The sequence below is a fragment of the Carassius gibelio genome, chromosome A12, assembly GCF_023724105.1.
Source record: "Carassius gibelio isolate Cgi1373 ecotype wild population from Czech Republic chromosome A12, carGib1.2-hapl.c, whole genome shotgun sequence".
Lineage (NCBI taxonomy): Eukaryota > Metazoa > Chordata > Actinopteri > Cypriniformes > Cyprinidae > Carassius > Carassius gibelio.
This window is the reverse complement of record NC_068382.1, coordinates 3,551,185-3,566,429: the sequence shown is the minus strand read 5'-3', so window position 1 is coordinate 3,566,429 and position 15,245 is coordinate 3,551,185. Positions and strand designations below refer to the sequence as shown.

Sequence of the window (15,245 nt, the reverse complement as noted above, 5' to 3'; positions counted from 1 at the left end):
AGCTAATCAACTCAAAACACCTGCAAAGGTTTCCTGAGCCTTCAAAATGGTCTCTCAGTTAGGTTCATTCATTAGGCTACACAATCATGCGGAAAACTGCTGATCTGACAGTTGCCCAGAAGACAATCAATGACACCCTTCACAAGGAGGGTAAGACACAAACATTCATTGCCAGAGAAGCTGGCTGTTCACAGAGTGCTGTATCCAAGCAAGTTAACAGAAAGTTGAGTGGAAGGAAAAAGTGTGGAAGGAAAATATGCACAACCAACCGAGAGAACCACAGCCTAATGAGGAATGTCAAGCAAAATCGATTCCAGAATTTGAGTGAACTTCACAAGGAATGGACTGAGACTGGGGTCAAGGCATACAGACGTATCAATGAATTTGGCTACAGTTGTCATATTCCTCTTGTAAAGCCACTCCTGAACCACAGAAATCATCAGAAGCGTCTTACCTGGGCTGAGGAGAAGAAGAACTGGACTGTTGCCCAGTGGTCCAAAGTCCTTTTTTCAGATGAGAGCAAGTTTTGTAAATCATTTGGAAACCAATGTCCTAGAGTCTGGATGAAGGGTTGAGAAACTCAAAGCCCAAGTTGCTTGATGTCCAGTGTAAAGTTTCCACAGTCTGTGATTATTTGGGTTGCAATGTCATCTGCTGGTGTTGGTCCATTGTGTTTTTTGAAAACCAAACTCAATGCACCCTTTTACCAAGACATTTTGTAGCACTTCATGCTTCCATCTGCTGACCAGCTTTTTGAAGATGCTGATTTCCTTTTCCAGCAGGATTTGGCACCTCCCCACACTGCCAAAAGCACCAAAAGTTGGTTAAATGACCATTGTGTTGGTGTACTTGACTTGCCAGCAAACACACCAGACCTGAACCCCATAGAGAATCTATGGAGTATTGTCAAGAGGAAAATGAGAAACAAGAGACCAAAAAATGCAGATGAACTGAAGGCCACTGTCAAAGAAAACTGGGCTTCCATACCACCTCAGCAGTGCCACAAAAGGATCACCTCCATGCCGCGCTGAATTGAGGCAGTAATTAAAGTAAAAGGAGCCCCTACAAAGTATTGAGTACATGTACAGGAAATTTACCTACTTTCCAGACCAACAATTCACTAAATTAATTAATTTATTTATTTATTTTTTATTGGTCTTATGAAGTATTCTAATTTGTTGAGATGTGAGCCAAAATCATCACAATTAAAAGAACCAAAGACTTAAACTATTTCAGACTGTGTGCATTGAAGAGTTTCACAATTTGAGTTTAATTACTGAAATAAATGAACTTTTCCATGACATTCTAATTAATTGAGATGCACCTTTACTACCATTCATACTACCAAGGTTTAGGAAAAATTACTGACTACAAACTTATTACAAATAATTTGTTTTGAACACATTAAATAAACAAATAAATGCTGTCCTGATAAGCATAAGACAAAAATGTCAATTAAAATAAAACATTAAAAATCAAGCTGTTGAACAGCATTGTAAATATTAGTATTATAATTTTACTATTGTACTGTACAGTAAATTATAATTATTATTAAATTTGACCATCATCATAATGTACAATTAGTGTAATACTAAGACTTTATCTCTTAATTTTTTGCTCACTGAAAGAGTTCTTAGTATATATGTATAAATTTATATATACGTGTGTGCATGTTTGAAGAATGAGCACCCTTAAAAAGTAACTATTTTTATTAAAAGCAGACTGTATTTATATTTGACAATATAAGATGTTTCTTTCTTTCTCTCAGGCTGGCTACATGAGCTGGGCAGGCGTTTGGACAAGCCCTATTTCAACAGTACAGTTGGTGGTCCTTCGGTTCGCAGTGCTTACATTGCCTCTTTATATTTCACCTTGAGCAGTCTGACCAGTGTGGGCTTCGGCAACGTTTGTGCCAACACTGATGCTGAGAAGATTTTCTCTATTTGCACTATGCTCATTGGGGGTAAGCTGTAACTTCCACAGTATCCTAGACAATTATTTTTGTCACAATGTGCTGCTGCATTTGAACAGCTTTTGAAAATTGCTCACACATGATTTCTAAAAAAATATATAGCTCCTTTTTTCAAAACTCTATAGACAAAACCTCAAAGACACACACATAGCATGAAAATTTCACACATTTATTAAACACCATTTTACAGTTTTTCCCAATTATTTGTATGTTTATTGAATATTTTGCCCATTGTCCCAAAACTATAAACATACATAAAAAAATCAAACCCTGCAAATGGGTTTTTCTTTCTTTATTTATTTTTGTTTCCATTGATTTTGATTAAAAGAAAAAGGAAAGAAAATGAAGGTGAAAAAATACCACATAATACCTATACCTACTCAAATATAAATTAATAAACACACACACACAATGCATTTTAATGCTTAAAATGTCCACAATTAGTTAAAACAAATGTTTTCCCACAAATTTGCACGTTTCTGCCAATTGTTAAATAATATTACAATTTAAAATAATGTTATTCTATTTTAATATATGTTTATAATATTATTTAATGTATTGAAATGTAATAAAATACAATAATTTATTAATTTGATGGTATAGCTGAATTTTCATCAGCCATTGCTCCAGGCTGAAATGTCCACAATTAGTTAAAACAAATGTTTTCACAATTGTTTACACAAATTTGCCAATGCCAGTTGCACAAATTTTTCATTGTCCCAAAACCAATAAATTGTAAAAAAAAAATTGTACAGTTAAAAAAAAAAAACATTGTGCAGTACTATCTAGTAGAAGCAAACTCTGCATCCAAAACTGTTTTATCTCTGCCCAAAATTGTGTTTTGTAGCAAAATGACATATAGATCTCCAACTTACAATTTACATGGTTATAAAATAATTTTACAGTAATGCACACCTACTCAGGTATACATAAAAACACACACAAATGCAATATAATAACAAATAACTGGGATGTAAGATGTGCATCCCAGGATTTAAGACCTCCCTCCTATTTTGGTCATTTGTAGTATTCCCAAAATGCTTTATTTTTCAACACATGTATTTTATATGAAACACATTCCATACCTAACTGGAGAAAACCAGGAAAAAAACATTAGTAAGATAATGGGTTTTCTGGAAAACAAACAAATAAATAAATAAATAACACAAAAAGTCAAAAACACATGCAAAATGTAAGACCTCCCTCCTATTTTAGTCTGGCCACAGCACATTATCTACATCACAAGCAGTGGGGAAAGAATCTATTTAAGTATTGAATCCATCTGCTGAAAGACACATTCTTCAACATATGCCACATTAACTTCACCATTCGCATACATCATTGCCTGGAGAAGAGACATGGTGGTCATACACCTTCCGTCACTATGCAAAAAAAAAAAGACCCTCTTCTGTTGGGTAGGAATGGAGAATGTGTGACCCGTCACAGATACCAGTGACAGAAGTCGGCAGCACAACTTTCGAGCAAAATGAGAAAGAAGCGTTTTTTTTTTTTTTTCAAAATTGGTGATTTTCGTTTTTTTTGCAGAATCTTTTAGTTGATATCACAAAGAAGCCTCTCCGTGTTTGAGATAGCAGTATTGGTATATTTAGAGGTTTCAATGTAGGGGCGCCCAGTAAGGGCGTTTCATTGTCTGTCTGTATTTCCATACTGGATAAGCCTGCTTTTGTTTCTTTTGTTATTGCCCCCGCCCTCCGAGGGACGCGTGGCTACTTAGTATGCAGCGCTCTGGCCGGCTCTATCTGATATCAAAATTCAATGAAGATGGACCGCAAAGATGAACGCAGACGAGCTGAACCGTGGCCGTTACACCGAAAATGCTTTGAAGTACTTCTTCGACAAGCCGGATGCTTATAAACAAGCGTTCACTGATTCTGAAGACGATCTGAGCGACGATGAAAGCAGCATAATAAGACTGTATAATATCCCTAATCTACAACTGAGCGAAGATGACGACGATGAAGAATGTATTAGACTGGCGTCAGACGAGTTGGACCGTAAGATATCAGAGGCTATATCGATAGTAACATTTGATGGGTATAATACAGAGAAATGGGGAAATCCGTAACATTTAGAGGCAAACGCACAGTGCAAACTTCGGATCTTCAAGAATACTTTTCTGTTCTTATGGGGTGAGTTTCCTTAAACATCAAAGTTTGTCGTTTTGTGTTCATTCTAAGAACACACGTTATCTCATGTTTAGTCCATGTTTAGACCTTCCCATATCTACATATTGTTATTAGCTAGCTCATCGGTAATTACAGAGTCCTGTTAAAAAAGTCCTAATGCTACACAATGAAATCAATTCACCAAGTTTTATATAGAAAACCAGCAAATAACAAATAAAATTAGCATCAATATGTACTTTTTGTTTTCATAAACATTAGAATAATAACATTAAAAATGATGGCCAAATTTGAAAGATTAAAATTTTTTTTATAAAAAGATCAAACTCACATATTTCAGCCACTAAATCATTTTTATAAAAGTCAAAAAAGATAAATTACTGACATTTACAATGCACATTCTCCTTTATTATTAATAGTATGCGGTTCGATTTTTCCCGTTGTGTCTGTCGTTGCAATGCAGGGGGTATGGCTTATCTAAATGAGATGTAAATGAGCCCCATTGTCACTGGCAGCACTGAGAACTGCACAATCTTCAGAGGCTATTTTCAGCTTTTTGAGCTTTTTTGAGTGCCTACCTTCAAATGGCCACAACTTCTCCAAATATTATCAGATTTCCATGAGTTACACATCGTTGGAAAGCTTGGAGACTACACTTTCGAAATCTGTGAATAACTCAAAATGCTCCAGAACCGACTTGTGTCTCTACTTTCCGTGATTGGTCACATATTGTACAGGGTACAGAACAAATAATAATCATCTTGTCCCAGGGTGCATCTTATTCCATCTTATCCAACCACTTTTAATGTGTGAGCAATTAAACAAAAAAACAATGGTCACAGAAAAGCACCATATGCTGTCATTAATCATTAATAATTAAGAAACAGTGTCTTCTTGTAGGATAAGCAAGGACATTCTCACATTCTCATGAAGATTTATGGGATACAGCCATGTCATCAAAGCACTACAGTGCTTCTAAATGTCATGCAAAATGTAGATTTTAAATCTGAACCGAAAGAAGAATAAAAAAATCCAGAAACTAACAACTTTTCTATAAATGATTAACATTATTAACATCGTCTTCTATGATGAGCAACACAAACATCTAGACTAATGTCTCAGAAAATGTAGTTTAGAGCTTCCCCACAACCCATGAGTAAGAACCTCAGGATTTATAATAACAGCCACAAACAGGTTCATGGACTTATTTCATTGTACTGTAAATGTCACGTGTTTAACATTACATGTTTAACATTAGCCTCTTTAATGGCCTTATTTCTAGTTTGTTAGATGGTGAATCAGATTAGTTGTTTCTCTTACACAGCTCTCATGCATGCTGTGGTGTTTGGGAATGTAACAGCCATCATCCAGCGCATGTACTCACGTCGCTCACTATATCACACGCGCATGAAAGATTTGAAGGACTTCATTCGTGTTCACCGGCTCCCACAGCAACTGAAACAACGCATGCTGGAATATTTCCAGACCACCTGGTCTGTGAATAATGGCATCGATGTCAATGAGGTGAGAAAGTGCTTGGCATTATCATTAATTTTTTCTTATTTATTTATATTTAATGTTAAATTATTTTAGTCTGTGCAGAGATATCATTTTTACCACATGTAGTATATTAACACACCATCCAAGGTGCTGGGGAATATATCTTAAATACTGTATAACGTTACATTATTGCACAACTCCATAAAAAATTATGCTACTTTTTAGTTTATAATTGTGTGCACGGTCTGATTCTCTTTACCCTGCAAAAGTGGCAGTCACGTGCATAATTTTTTTTTTTAAACCGCGAGAGCTTTCCAATATGTGCACCACTGAGTGACAGGCGGCAAGGAAGTCGACCGGAAGTTGAAGTTGGCCGGGTTCCGCCATCTTGTAGAAGAACTTCACTTACGTTAGCATTCCCATTGACTCCCATTCATTTTGGCGTCACTTTGACAGCGAATAACTTTACATTTGAGGCGTTTAAAGGGGGGGTGGAATGCTCGTTTTCACTCAATATCCTGTTAATCTTGAGAACTCCAAAAAGTCTTTAGTTTTATTATATTTATAAGAGAAAGATAGTCTGTATCGTTTTTTCCCGGAAAAACACGAGCGGCTGGAGGCGTGACGTGTGGGCGGAGCTAAAGAATCATGAGCGCGAGTAGGCTTTTGCGTTTAGAGCGTTTGGAAGCTGTGACATTACCGTGAGGAAAAAAACATCATCCAAAACAAACCATGGCTAACAGTCAGATTCAGCGTATATTTATGGTCCAGAATCAGATCCAGAGGCTTAAATTGAACAAGAGCAGCAGCAGCAACGACTACAGCAGGACGTCTCTATGTAGTATGTATTGAAACTGTATATATTTGCTTAGCGGTTTTGGAAAATGACTAAGTTCCACTTTATGTCGTCTTTTTTTTTTTTTTTTAAGGTGTACATGTGGAAAGTGCAGTTTGATGACAACATCGCATGTTGTTTACTTGATGTGCTCACGCGCCGATAGTTAAGTTAACAGCACAGAGATATTTGAAGCAGTTTTACTCACCGCCTGCGGTTCCAACACACGATCGTGACCCTTTTTCGTTGGGACTGCATTATCCTTAAGAAATAAACCATACGCAAATCCGGCGTAAAACTGGGCCTTGTTTGTAAAACAAGAATCTTCGAAATGCAGGGAACAAACAAAAACACTTGCACAACTCCGTTGATGCTCTGTAAAAATAAACTCCATCCACTGGTCCCTTAATGCTGTTTTTTTTTCGGGGGGGGTTAATCTGTGCAGGGTTGTCTTGCCCTGGCAACCAAAAACACACTTCTTTTGTGACATTTCGCTCTCGCTCTGATCAGTGAATGTCTCTGCTCTCAGTGCTCTGCTATACGGGAGCAAGCGCTCTTCTGGGAGAAGTGCCCTTAGGACCCATATAAGGAAATTCAGCTCCATTTAACGTCACACAGACCCATACTCGAAAAAAACTTTCCGAAACTTGTGACAAACCGGGCCTTTAAACGTACAACTTATTTTTTTTTACTTTGTCCATGTTTAGCATGGGAATCCAACTCTTTAACAGTGTAAAAAACTCAGTATGCATGAAATAGCACCCCCCCCCCCCCCCTTTAAAGACTCCGTTTGTCCATTATTTATTTCTAAAGATACACGACAATGTATAAAGGGCATTGTTACATTATGGCCCCGTAGAAACAGTTTTTGTAAAAATAGGCTAACGATTGCGTCATAACCACACAACTCTGTCGCATTACCGTACAGACAGGAGGAGAAGCTCGCAAGCAATTAACTTAATATGGCGTACTGGCGTTACATTTTAAAATACTATACAAAATAATTAATCAGAATACTTACTCCTGCTCACTCACGCCAAAAAACTCCCCGCTCAAGCTCGCCGTCTCTGCAAGATTAACGATGGCAGTTTGCACGCACAGCTACTAGAAGATTTACATCTGTCAGACAGGTTGCTGACGTCATCAAGCTTAGTTTGAGTCTGCGCGTCAGAAACGGAAGTGCTAAAAACGCAAAAAATGGGCTTCACTTGTCTCAATTGAGTTCCAATGGGGTCGCTGTGTCCATTTCTTTTACTGTCTATGTGAGTGACGTCTACACTTCCCGGTCAGAGAGCACCTGTTCATCAAAAGCTCACTATCCAATCAGAGTAAATCACTGTTAAGCCCACCCCCACGAGAGGTTTGTGTCAAAACACCAAACAAAAAACTGGGAAGCATAAGCGAAATCTATGGCATTGAATTCAGAATCCACGATTAGCGAAATCGAATCTTTGAAAAACATTTACACAGAATGAAGCATATTAGAAGAGCCAGTTTAATTTGTGCGACTGATTTTTCATTTTCATAGTGTTTTTCTTCTTTTGTAATGGCATATTTTTGATAGTTACGTTCAGTTTTATAAAGTTTCGTTCATTATTATTGAACCAAATGTAATTCCATATAAAACACTGTCCTACTAGCATGGTATAGCCACAACTAAAATTCCTTCAAATTTTGAAAAAAATCTAATGTTCGTAAATTGTTCTTTCATTTTGATCTTCACTGTATGAGCTAGCAAATGTGTCATTAAATTAGTTAAAATATTAAGTAAGATCTCAGAGGTTCCTCAAATAAAAAGGGGTGAAAGGGGTTCAGCTAATGCATCTCAAGAGGTTCTAATTGATTAAGTGGTGGTTTTGTCCCCAAGTTCTAAAGCCTGTGTAATGTGGATGAAGGTCTGGGCCCTACATCAGTCACAGATTCAAACATGCTTATTGCTGCAATCATGACAGATTCCCATGTTTGGTGAAGCTTAGCACTGTTAGGCACACGTTGCAGGAAAATCCCAGCACTGTAGCAGGACAAAAGAGTTTTGACACCTCATTCCTTGACATTTCTAATTACCAGATCCTGCCTGCACACCGAATAACCAACAGCATGATGTTCTTATATGGCAGCTACACAAAATGTGGGCATTGATGGGGTGAAGCCAGCATCCTTCCACTGTTGCAATGTAAACACACTCTTACTGAGCCTAGTGCCTAGTAACAACCACCTTACCAGCTGAGATAACCCAGTAAACAGTAAAAGATGATTTTGGTGAACTCTGTTGAGTAGAAATGTAGGCTGCACATCTCTGGATGTCATATTGTGTCTTGCACAAAACCTCTGATCTAATCACAGAGTTTATTCAGAGTACAAATGCTTCTTAATTTCTGTGGGGCAATTCCCTTACATTCTAATGCATCCCTAGATTAGTATGTATCATGAGATAAGGCTGAGTGGCACTCACCAGTGAAGAGGAAGATTGTCTGAACCTTCAAACCTTTTGATTTAGGGGAAAACAATAATTTGTATTATGAAACAATGGTAAAGAAGATTTTATGTTGTTGTTTTTTTCTGCAGCTCTTGCATGATTTTCCTGACGAGTTGCGTGCAGATATAGCCATGCACTTAAACAAAGACATCCTGCAGCTGCCCGTGTTTGATGGTGCCAGTAGGGGCTGCCTGCGCTCACTCTCCCTCCATATCAAAACCACTTTCTGTACATCGGGGGAATATCTCATCAGACAGGGGGATGCGTTGCAGGCCAACTACTTTGTCTGTTCTGGGTCACTGGAGGTTCTGAAGGACAACATGGTCTTGGCTATTCTGGGTTGGTAACATGTCTTCGTTGCTTTTCTACCTTTTGACTTGTTATTTGGACATTACATATTGATTATCCTTCTGAACGTTACATGTTGATGTACAATATGTTAATGGAATGTTTCAGGTGTACAACTGTCCATTACCACAGCAACTACTTTCGACTTATCCAGTCCATGAAAACTAAAATCATGTTTACAAGAACAAACTTATGTGCCAGACACATTAAAAGTACAAACATGAAGTGAAGTCTATATTATTTGTTTTTTCCTAAAAACTGTACAGTTGTCTTAAAAATACTTCTAGTAGTGGGATTACTGGCCTATGTGGTCTACACATTTACATGTATTCATTTAGCAGACGCTTTTATCCAAAGCAACTTACAAATGAGCACAACAAAAACAACAAAAGAGCAATGATATACAAGTGCTATAACAAGTCTCAGTTAGCTTAAACACAGTACACGTAGCAAGGGCTTTTTAATAATATAATAAATAAAATTTAAAAAACGATAGAAAAAGAATAGAGTAAGCTAGTGTTAGAGGTCTTTTCTTTATTATTGTATAATAAATTAAAAGAAAACATAGAAAACAAAAAGTTAGATTTAGATTTTTTAGATTTTTTTTTCAGTACAGCTATCGTATTATACATAGGTAAACAGAATTAAATATTAAATTTATATGAAAATGACTTATAATAGAGTAGTTGATTTTATTTAGTGTTGATGTCATTACAGGAAAAGGAGATCTGATTGGCTCAGACCTGCCATCCCAGAATCACGTGATCAAGACGAATGCAGATGTAAAGGCACTGACATATTGTGACCTGCAGTACATAAGTATGAAAGGTTTAAGTGATGTTCTTGAACTATATACCGAGTATGCCAGCATCTTCACTAGTGACATCCACCTAAACCTCACATACAACCTAAGAGAGGGCAGTGAGACTGAGGTAAGTCTACAATCTCTTAACACACTTATTTACTTACATAGTAAACCAAACCATTCATTCATTCAAGACTTGGCTCAAGCTCCAAAAAACAAAAATAAAAAAGTGTCTTTTAGAAAAAGACAAATGGACTTAATTTATGCAGCGATCTAAAAGTTCCACTCTTTAAAGCAATGGTTACCAGAGAACTTAAGCAGAAATACAAACATTACTGACCTGACTTTTTCCTCCAATTATTATATATTATTATAATTAATCACTTTTTTTTTACTTTTTACATTCCATTTTTTCTCATTCATTGTGATGATACAGTGTCTATCTCAGTTATATACTGTACAGTCTCTGACCTATTCCCTGGCGTCATTTTTTTTCTCATTGCAGCAGAACTACCCATACTCCAGTGCAACAACTGAGAATAAGGGTCCATCCACTGTAGAAAAGGCTAATGATCTAGACAAGTACTTCCATGTCCCACCTGATTCCAATACATGCCGAAATCTTCTTCTGCCCACTCTAAGCAACCCAGTAAGATGTACATCACTGGGGAATCTTTTAGGGGAAGAGTTACTGCAGTTAAACACCCTGCGACAGTGTCGTTCTCCTGTCAGGGGCTGGAGTTCAAACCCTTCCCCTAAACATCAGAACAAACTACAGAAACAAACCCATCCTCCCTCATCTACACCCAAATCCATCCATAGGACACAGACAGATTCTGGAGGTACTGGACGCAAACCTGCCAAACTGCTCATCCCCACTCTCAACTGCTTTGGACCACCAGATCTTAGTCCAAGGTAACATTCTTAGACAGTATATTCTACTTAAAAGGATACAACATTTTGACATTTCTGCCACAGATCAACAAAACAGTGATTTGCTACTTGCTGAGAAAAGAGGCCTTAAAGCAGTTAAACACCAAACTGTCATCGAATAACTAGCAGCGATGAAAGACAATTGTGCTGTCAACCTCATGTCATCTGCATCTAGGCCAAAAAGGTTCACTTGAACACACCGACAAAAAGAACATACATTCTCCACTGTTGGTGTCAGTAAGCAGTCATATTTGTCATTCCAAAATGGTCACCAAAACCAGGACTGCTGATATATAAACCTTAAACAGAGAAGCACTTGTTTACCATTCTAAGTATATTTATTGTTGATCAGTTGGTTTTCACTTTCTTCATTCCATATGTCATTTAAAAATGTTTGCACGTTAGAATGCTCAGGTAAAATTAGTACATTCTTAAAACCTTTGCTCGCTTTCATCACTTTTGTTTTTCTTCCCGTGCTCTGGTTCTGGTAAGCTATAAAAACAGAGGTATCTGTCTCACTGACTTCCCAAAGGTGACTCAAAATACTCAATTGCCCAAAACGTTGCCAAACAGGATCCAACTAGTGCAGATAGTGGGGAACACATTGCAAAAACTGAGCTGAAAGATCTTCAATGATGGCTCAACATTGGCCGACATTTGACTTTTAGTTTTGGTGTGTTACAGACTTAGGTTTTCTTATTGGGTAGAGCGGAGTTGCCTACCCCTGTATAAATACAGGGTGAGACAATATGAATTGATATTTGCATGCTATTAAGTTTAAATGACTTTAAAAAGACATTAGATTTTTTTTTGTGTAGATATATATTTGTGCATAACATATTCTGACTGTATGGCTTTTCACAGAGTTGTAGATGGAATTGAGGACAACGGACATGTGTTTCGTTTTAATGTGGAGGACACCACTGCCAAAACTAGTACAGTGACATCACTGGGTAGTAAGACACTGGACGGTAAGGATATTTTATTCTTAGAATCTAAGTTACATTTAATATTGTCCAGTTGGGTCATTGCATCTTATTTTTAATGCAGGGTATAATCAGGTGAAAGAGTCACTGCTTCAGGAGACAAAGGAAGTGAAAGAGACCATTGAACAACTCAACAATAAGGTAGTGACAATCTCATTCCTAAAGACAGAGACATTAAATCCTTATAAAATGTTCCTATTTACAGTATAAACTCAGAGTTAAGTTTGGCAACTGATGGTTTATTTGTGTTTTATGATTCTTATGTTTATATATACTTTAATAAAATATTTTAAAACAACTCATTCCAGATGGGCAACCTGAAACAGGAAGTGTCAATTCTAACAAAGGATCTGCATCACATAATGCACCTCCTGCAAACACAGATAGCTGTTCGTCATTACACAGCACCTTTGTCCTCTTGTCCCTATGGAATCAACATGATGTCCAGTTCTTCCATCAGTATGTCTCCACCCTACATCTTGGGTTCCAGCATCCACATGCAGCACAAAGACCATGTTGTCCCTGAGGGTCTCCTGGCGTCCACATCTTGGAGTCACAGCCGGCCTGGTAGTACAGCCACAAACTACCTGTAGCTTTTCTTTCTTCTTTTTTTATCGATTCAACCATCTGTATTTTTATATACAAGCTGGCAGAGACTTTACAAAGTCTTCATCATCAATTGATTAAAATGTTTCTCTGTTATGTGCAGGTGAATCTGGTTTCACTCAGCACACTGAGAGACAGGAACACTTTCATCAGCATGAGCCTAATCAACCCTCTCCTGTCACAGCAAAAGAGCCCTGTTCCCATGACTGGAGTTCCCTGTACACCTCAATTCCCTCCAATATCAGCCACCATCACTTATCTGCTGGCTCCCCTCACCTTAGCATCCACCCAGGATCCCAGGGGCCAACACCTGGAGAAAGTCCTTGAGCAGAGGGCTTATCACTGGGCATTTGTGCTGAAGATAGAGCTCATGCCAGTATCAGCCAGTCACACCGTTTTGCAAATACTTTTTCCTCAAACATTGGGCAATTCTTCTTTTTCTAGCAAAGTCACGCCAAGCTTGTATTCACACCTACACCTTTCCACAGAACCAGCCTTTACCTACCCCACTTCAACCGTGGATGAAAAGCACAGGACTCCAGAGGTGGCCCTTAATCAGAATGTGGTACCTTCCACTTTCCTACAAGAGAATTCTCCACCCTCTCCAAAGGAATCGGTTGTAGTTCACTCTTCTCTTGAGGGGCCATTTGAAGTAGAGCACACCAGTCAGGAGTGCCTACTGGGTAATCAAAGGCTGGGCCAAGATAGTGAGACATCAGAGAGCAGGTCCAGTGTAGGAATTTGTAGCCCAGAGACCACATGGTGCCTGGATCTGATGGACTGACAATGAGGAATGACTATAATCAACTCTGCGTCCAAAATTTCTGTTTGAATTTTAACACCATTTTCCATTCATTATGAATTTCATAAGTTCATGAGTAAAAAGAGAAAAAGCTGCTCAGCAGTTAATCATCTAGTTTATCACTGAATCCCTTTTCCACCAACAGGGTGTCTCTGTCGGTCACAGATCCAGTGGCTAATCTGGAACCTTTTCCTGTTCCACCCAAAAAAAAGTGGCAGTAATTGTGTGGAAGAACTGGCGCCACATCAACTTCAAAAACCTGCTTATCTTAACCAAGAAATCACAAAATGTTAGAGTCCGCGGCCTGGATGTGCTTACAAAGTAAGTTTTTTTTCTATATATATACACACACACACACATATATAAATATATATATATATATATATATATATATATATATATATATATGTATGTATGTATGTATGTATGTATGTATGTATGTATGTATGTATGTATGTATGTATGTATGTATGTATGTATGTATGTATGTATGTATGTATGTATGTATGTATGTATGTGTGTGTGTGTATATATATATAGCTACAATATCTCTCACACATGCACATAAACACACACAAAACTAAATTGTTCCCATTATGATCAGTGACACTATTATCACTTTATCTAGATTCACTTTTCTGGTGAATACACCATAATTGCTGTACACACAACCAACTGCTTTCCTTGTTAAAGGGATAATTCACTCAAAAAGGAGCATTATGTCATTGTTTTTGCAAACCCATAAGACTTTTCATCTCATCATTTTCGTCAATCTTTTAAAAATTCAAGCAATCACAATTTTCAAGCTTCAAAACTTAAAGACTCGTTCCTTTGAATGCAGTGGTTTAATCTAAGTCTACCGAAGAGATGTGATGTGATGAGCAGATTTACTTTTATGCATATATACAGCTCTGGAAAAATTAAGAGATCTCTCTAATTTTTTTCTTAAATCAACGTCCTCATTACCGACTGATCGGTCACAGCTGCTCCCCATCAGCCTGCACCCTCTTAAGCAGTACACGCTGCACTCAGAAGAGGTTCTCGAACCGAATGCAACGCTGGTCTAATCCCTCTCTCATTTCTGCAAAGAAAGCATTGAGTGACCAACAGCCCACCCACATTGGAGCACGTCAGGACACCCACTTTCACTTTGATTGGCACCGAAGAGCACGGAGAGCACACGGGAAGCACCAGCCACCAGAAAGCGGATCAGCTGACTTCACCAGGCACCCTACACTTATAAATAAATCCACTCTCCAGGGCATTTCATTCAGGCACCCCTTGTCAAGTGATTCTTCCCCCCATGACAAGTGGTGGAGAATGGGGGCAAAACAGTGAAGAATTACCGACAAGATCACCGCCCCAACTCCTAATTTTTTCCCCCTCTTTCCCTGTTTGTGTCACCAGCACCACGGAAGGCGGCTAGCACGTCCCCGCGATGGAAGCCTCCCGACCTGTCAGGCCACGTCACCCAGGACTCCTCCCCCTAGCCCGCTCATCCCGCTGCCTATCATCGAAGTGCCCTTCGAGCAATTGGAATGGACATAGTGGGGCCATTGTTGAAGTCTGCCAGAGGGCATGAGCACATCCTGGTCATCGTCGACTATGCCACCCGGTACCCAGAAGCAGTCCCCCTGCGGAAGGCCACCGTGAAGTCCATCGCCCAGGAGCTGTTTTTGTTGGCCAGCCGAGTCTGCCTCCCCTCAGAGATCCTGACTGACCAGGGAACCCTCTTAATGTCCCGGCTAATGGTGGATCTCTGCAGGCTGCTGTGGGTGAAGCAGTTGAGGACCACAATCTATCACCCCCAGACTGATGGGCTCGTAGAGAGATTTAAC

General features: G+C 38.5%; 1 protein-coding gene across 1 annotated transcript in view; it reads left to right on the top strand.

Annotated features, from left to right (window-relative positions):
• Window positions 1–15,245, top strand: part of kcnh4b (potassium voltage-gated channel, subfamily H (eag-related), member 4b) — a 41,983-nt gene that overhangs the window by 20,486 nt on the left and 6,252 nt on the right. The window contains exons 8-16 of the mRNA XM_052610778.1: window positions 1,769–1,963; window positions 5,441–5,640; window positions 9,017–9,266; window positions 9,993–10,207; window positions 10,586–10,995; window positions 11,878–11,984; window positions 12,064–12,140; window positions 12,308–12,566; window positions 12,709–13,728. Coding sequence (XP_052466738.1) covers window positions 1,769–1,963; window positions 5,441–5,640; window positions 9,017–9,266; window positions 9,993–10,207; window positions 10,586–10,995; window positions 11,878–11,984; window positions 12,064–12,140; window positions 12,308–12,566; window positions 12,709–12,932 — 1,937 coding nt within the window. The 3' untranslated portion in view covers window positions 12,933–13,728. The remainder of the gene's footprint in view (window positions 1–1,768; window positions 1,964–5,440; window positions 5,641–9,016; window positions 9,267–9,992; window positions 10,208–10,585; window positions 10,996–11,877; window positions 11,985–12,063; window positions 12,141–12,307; window positions 12,567–12,708; window positions 13,729–15,245) is intronic.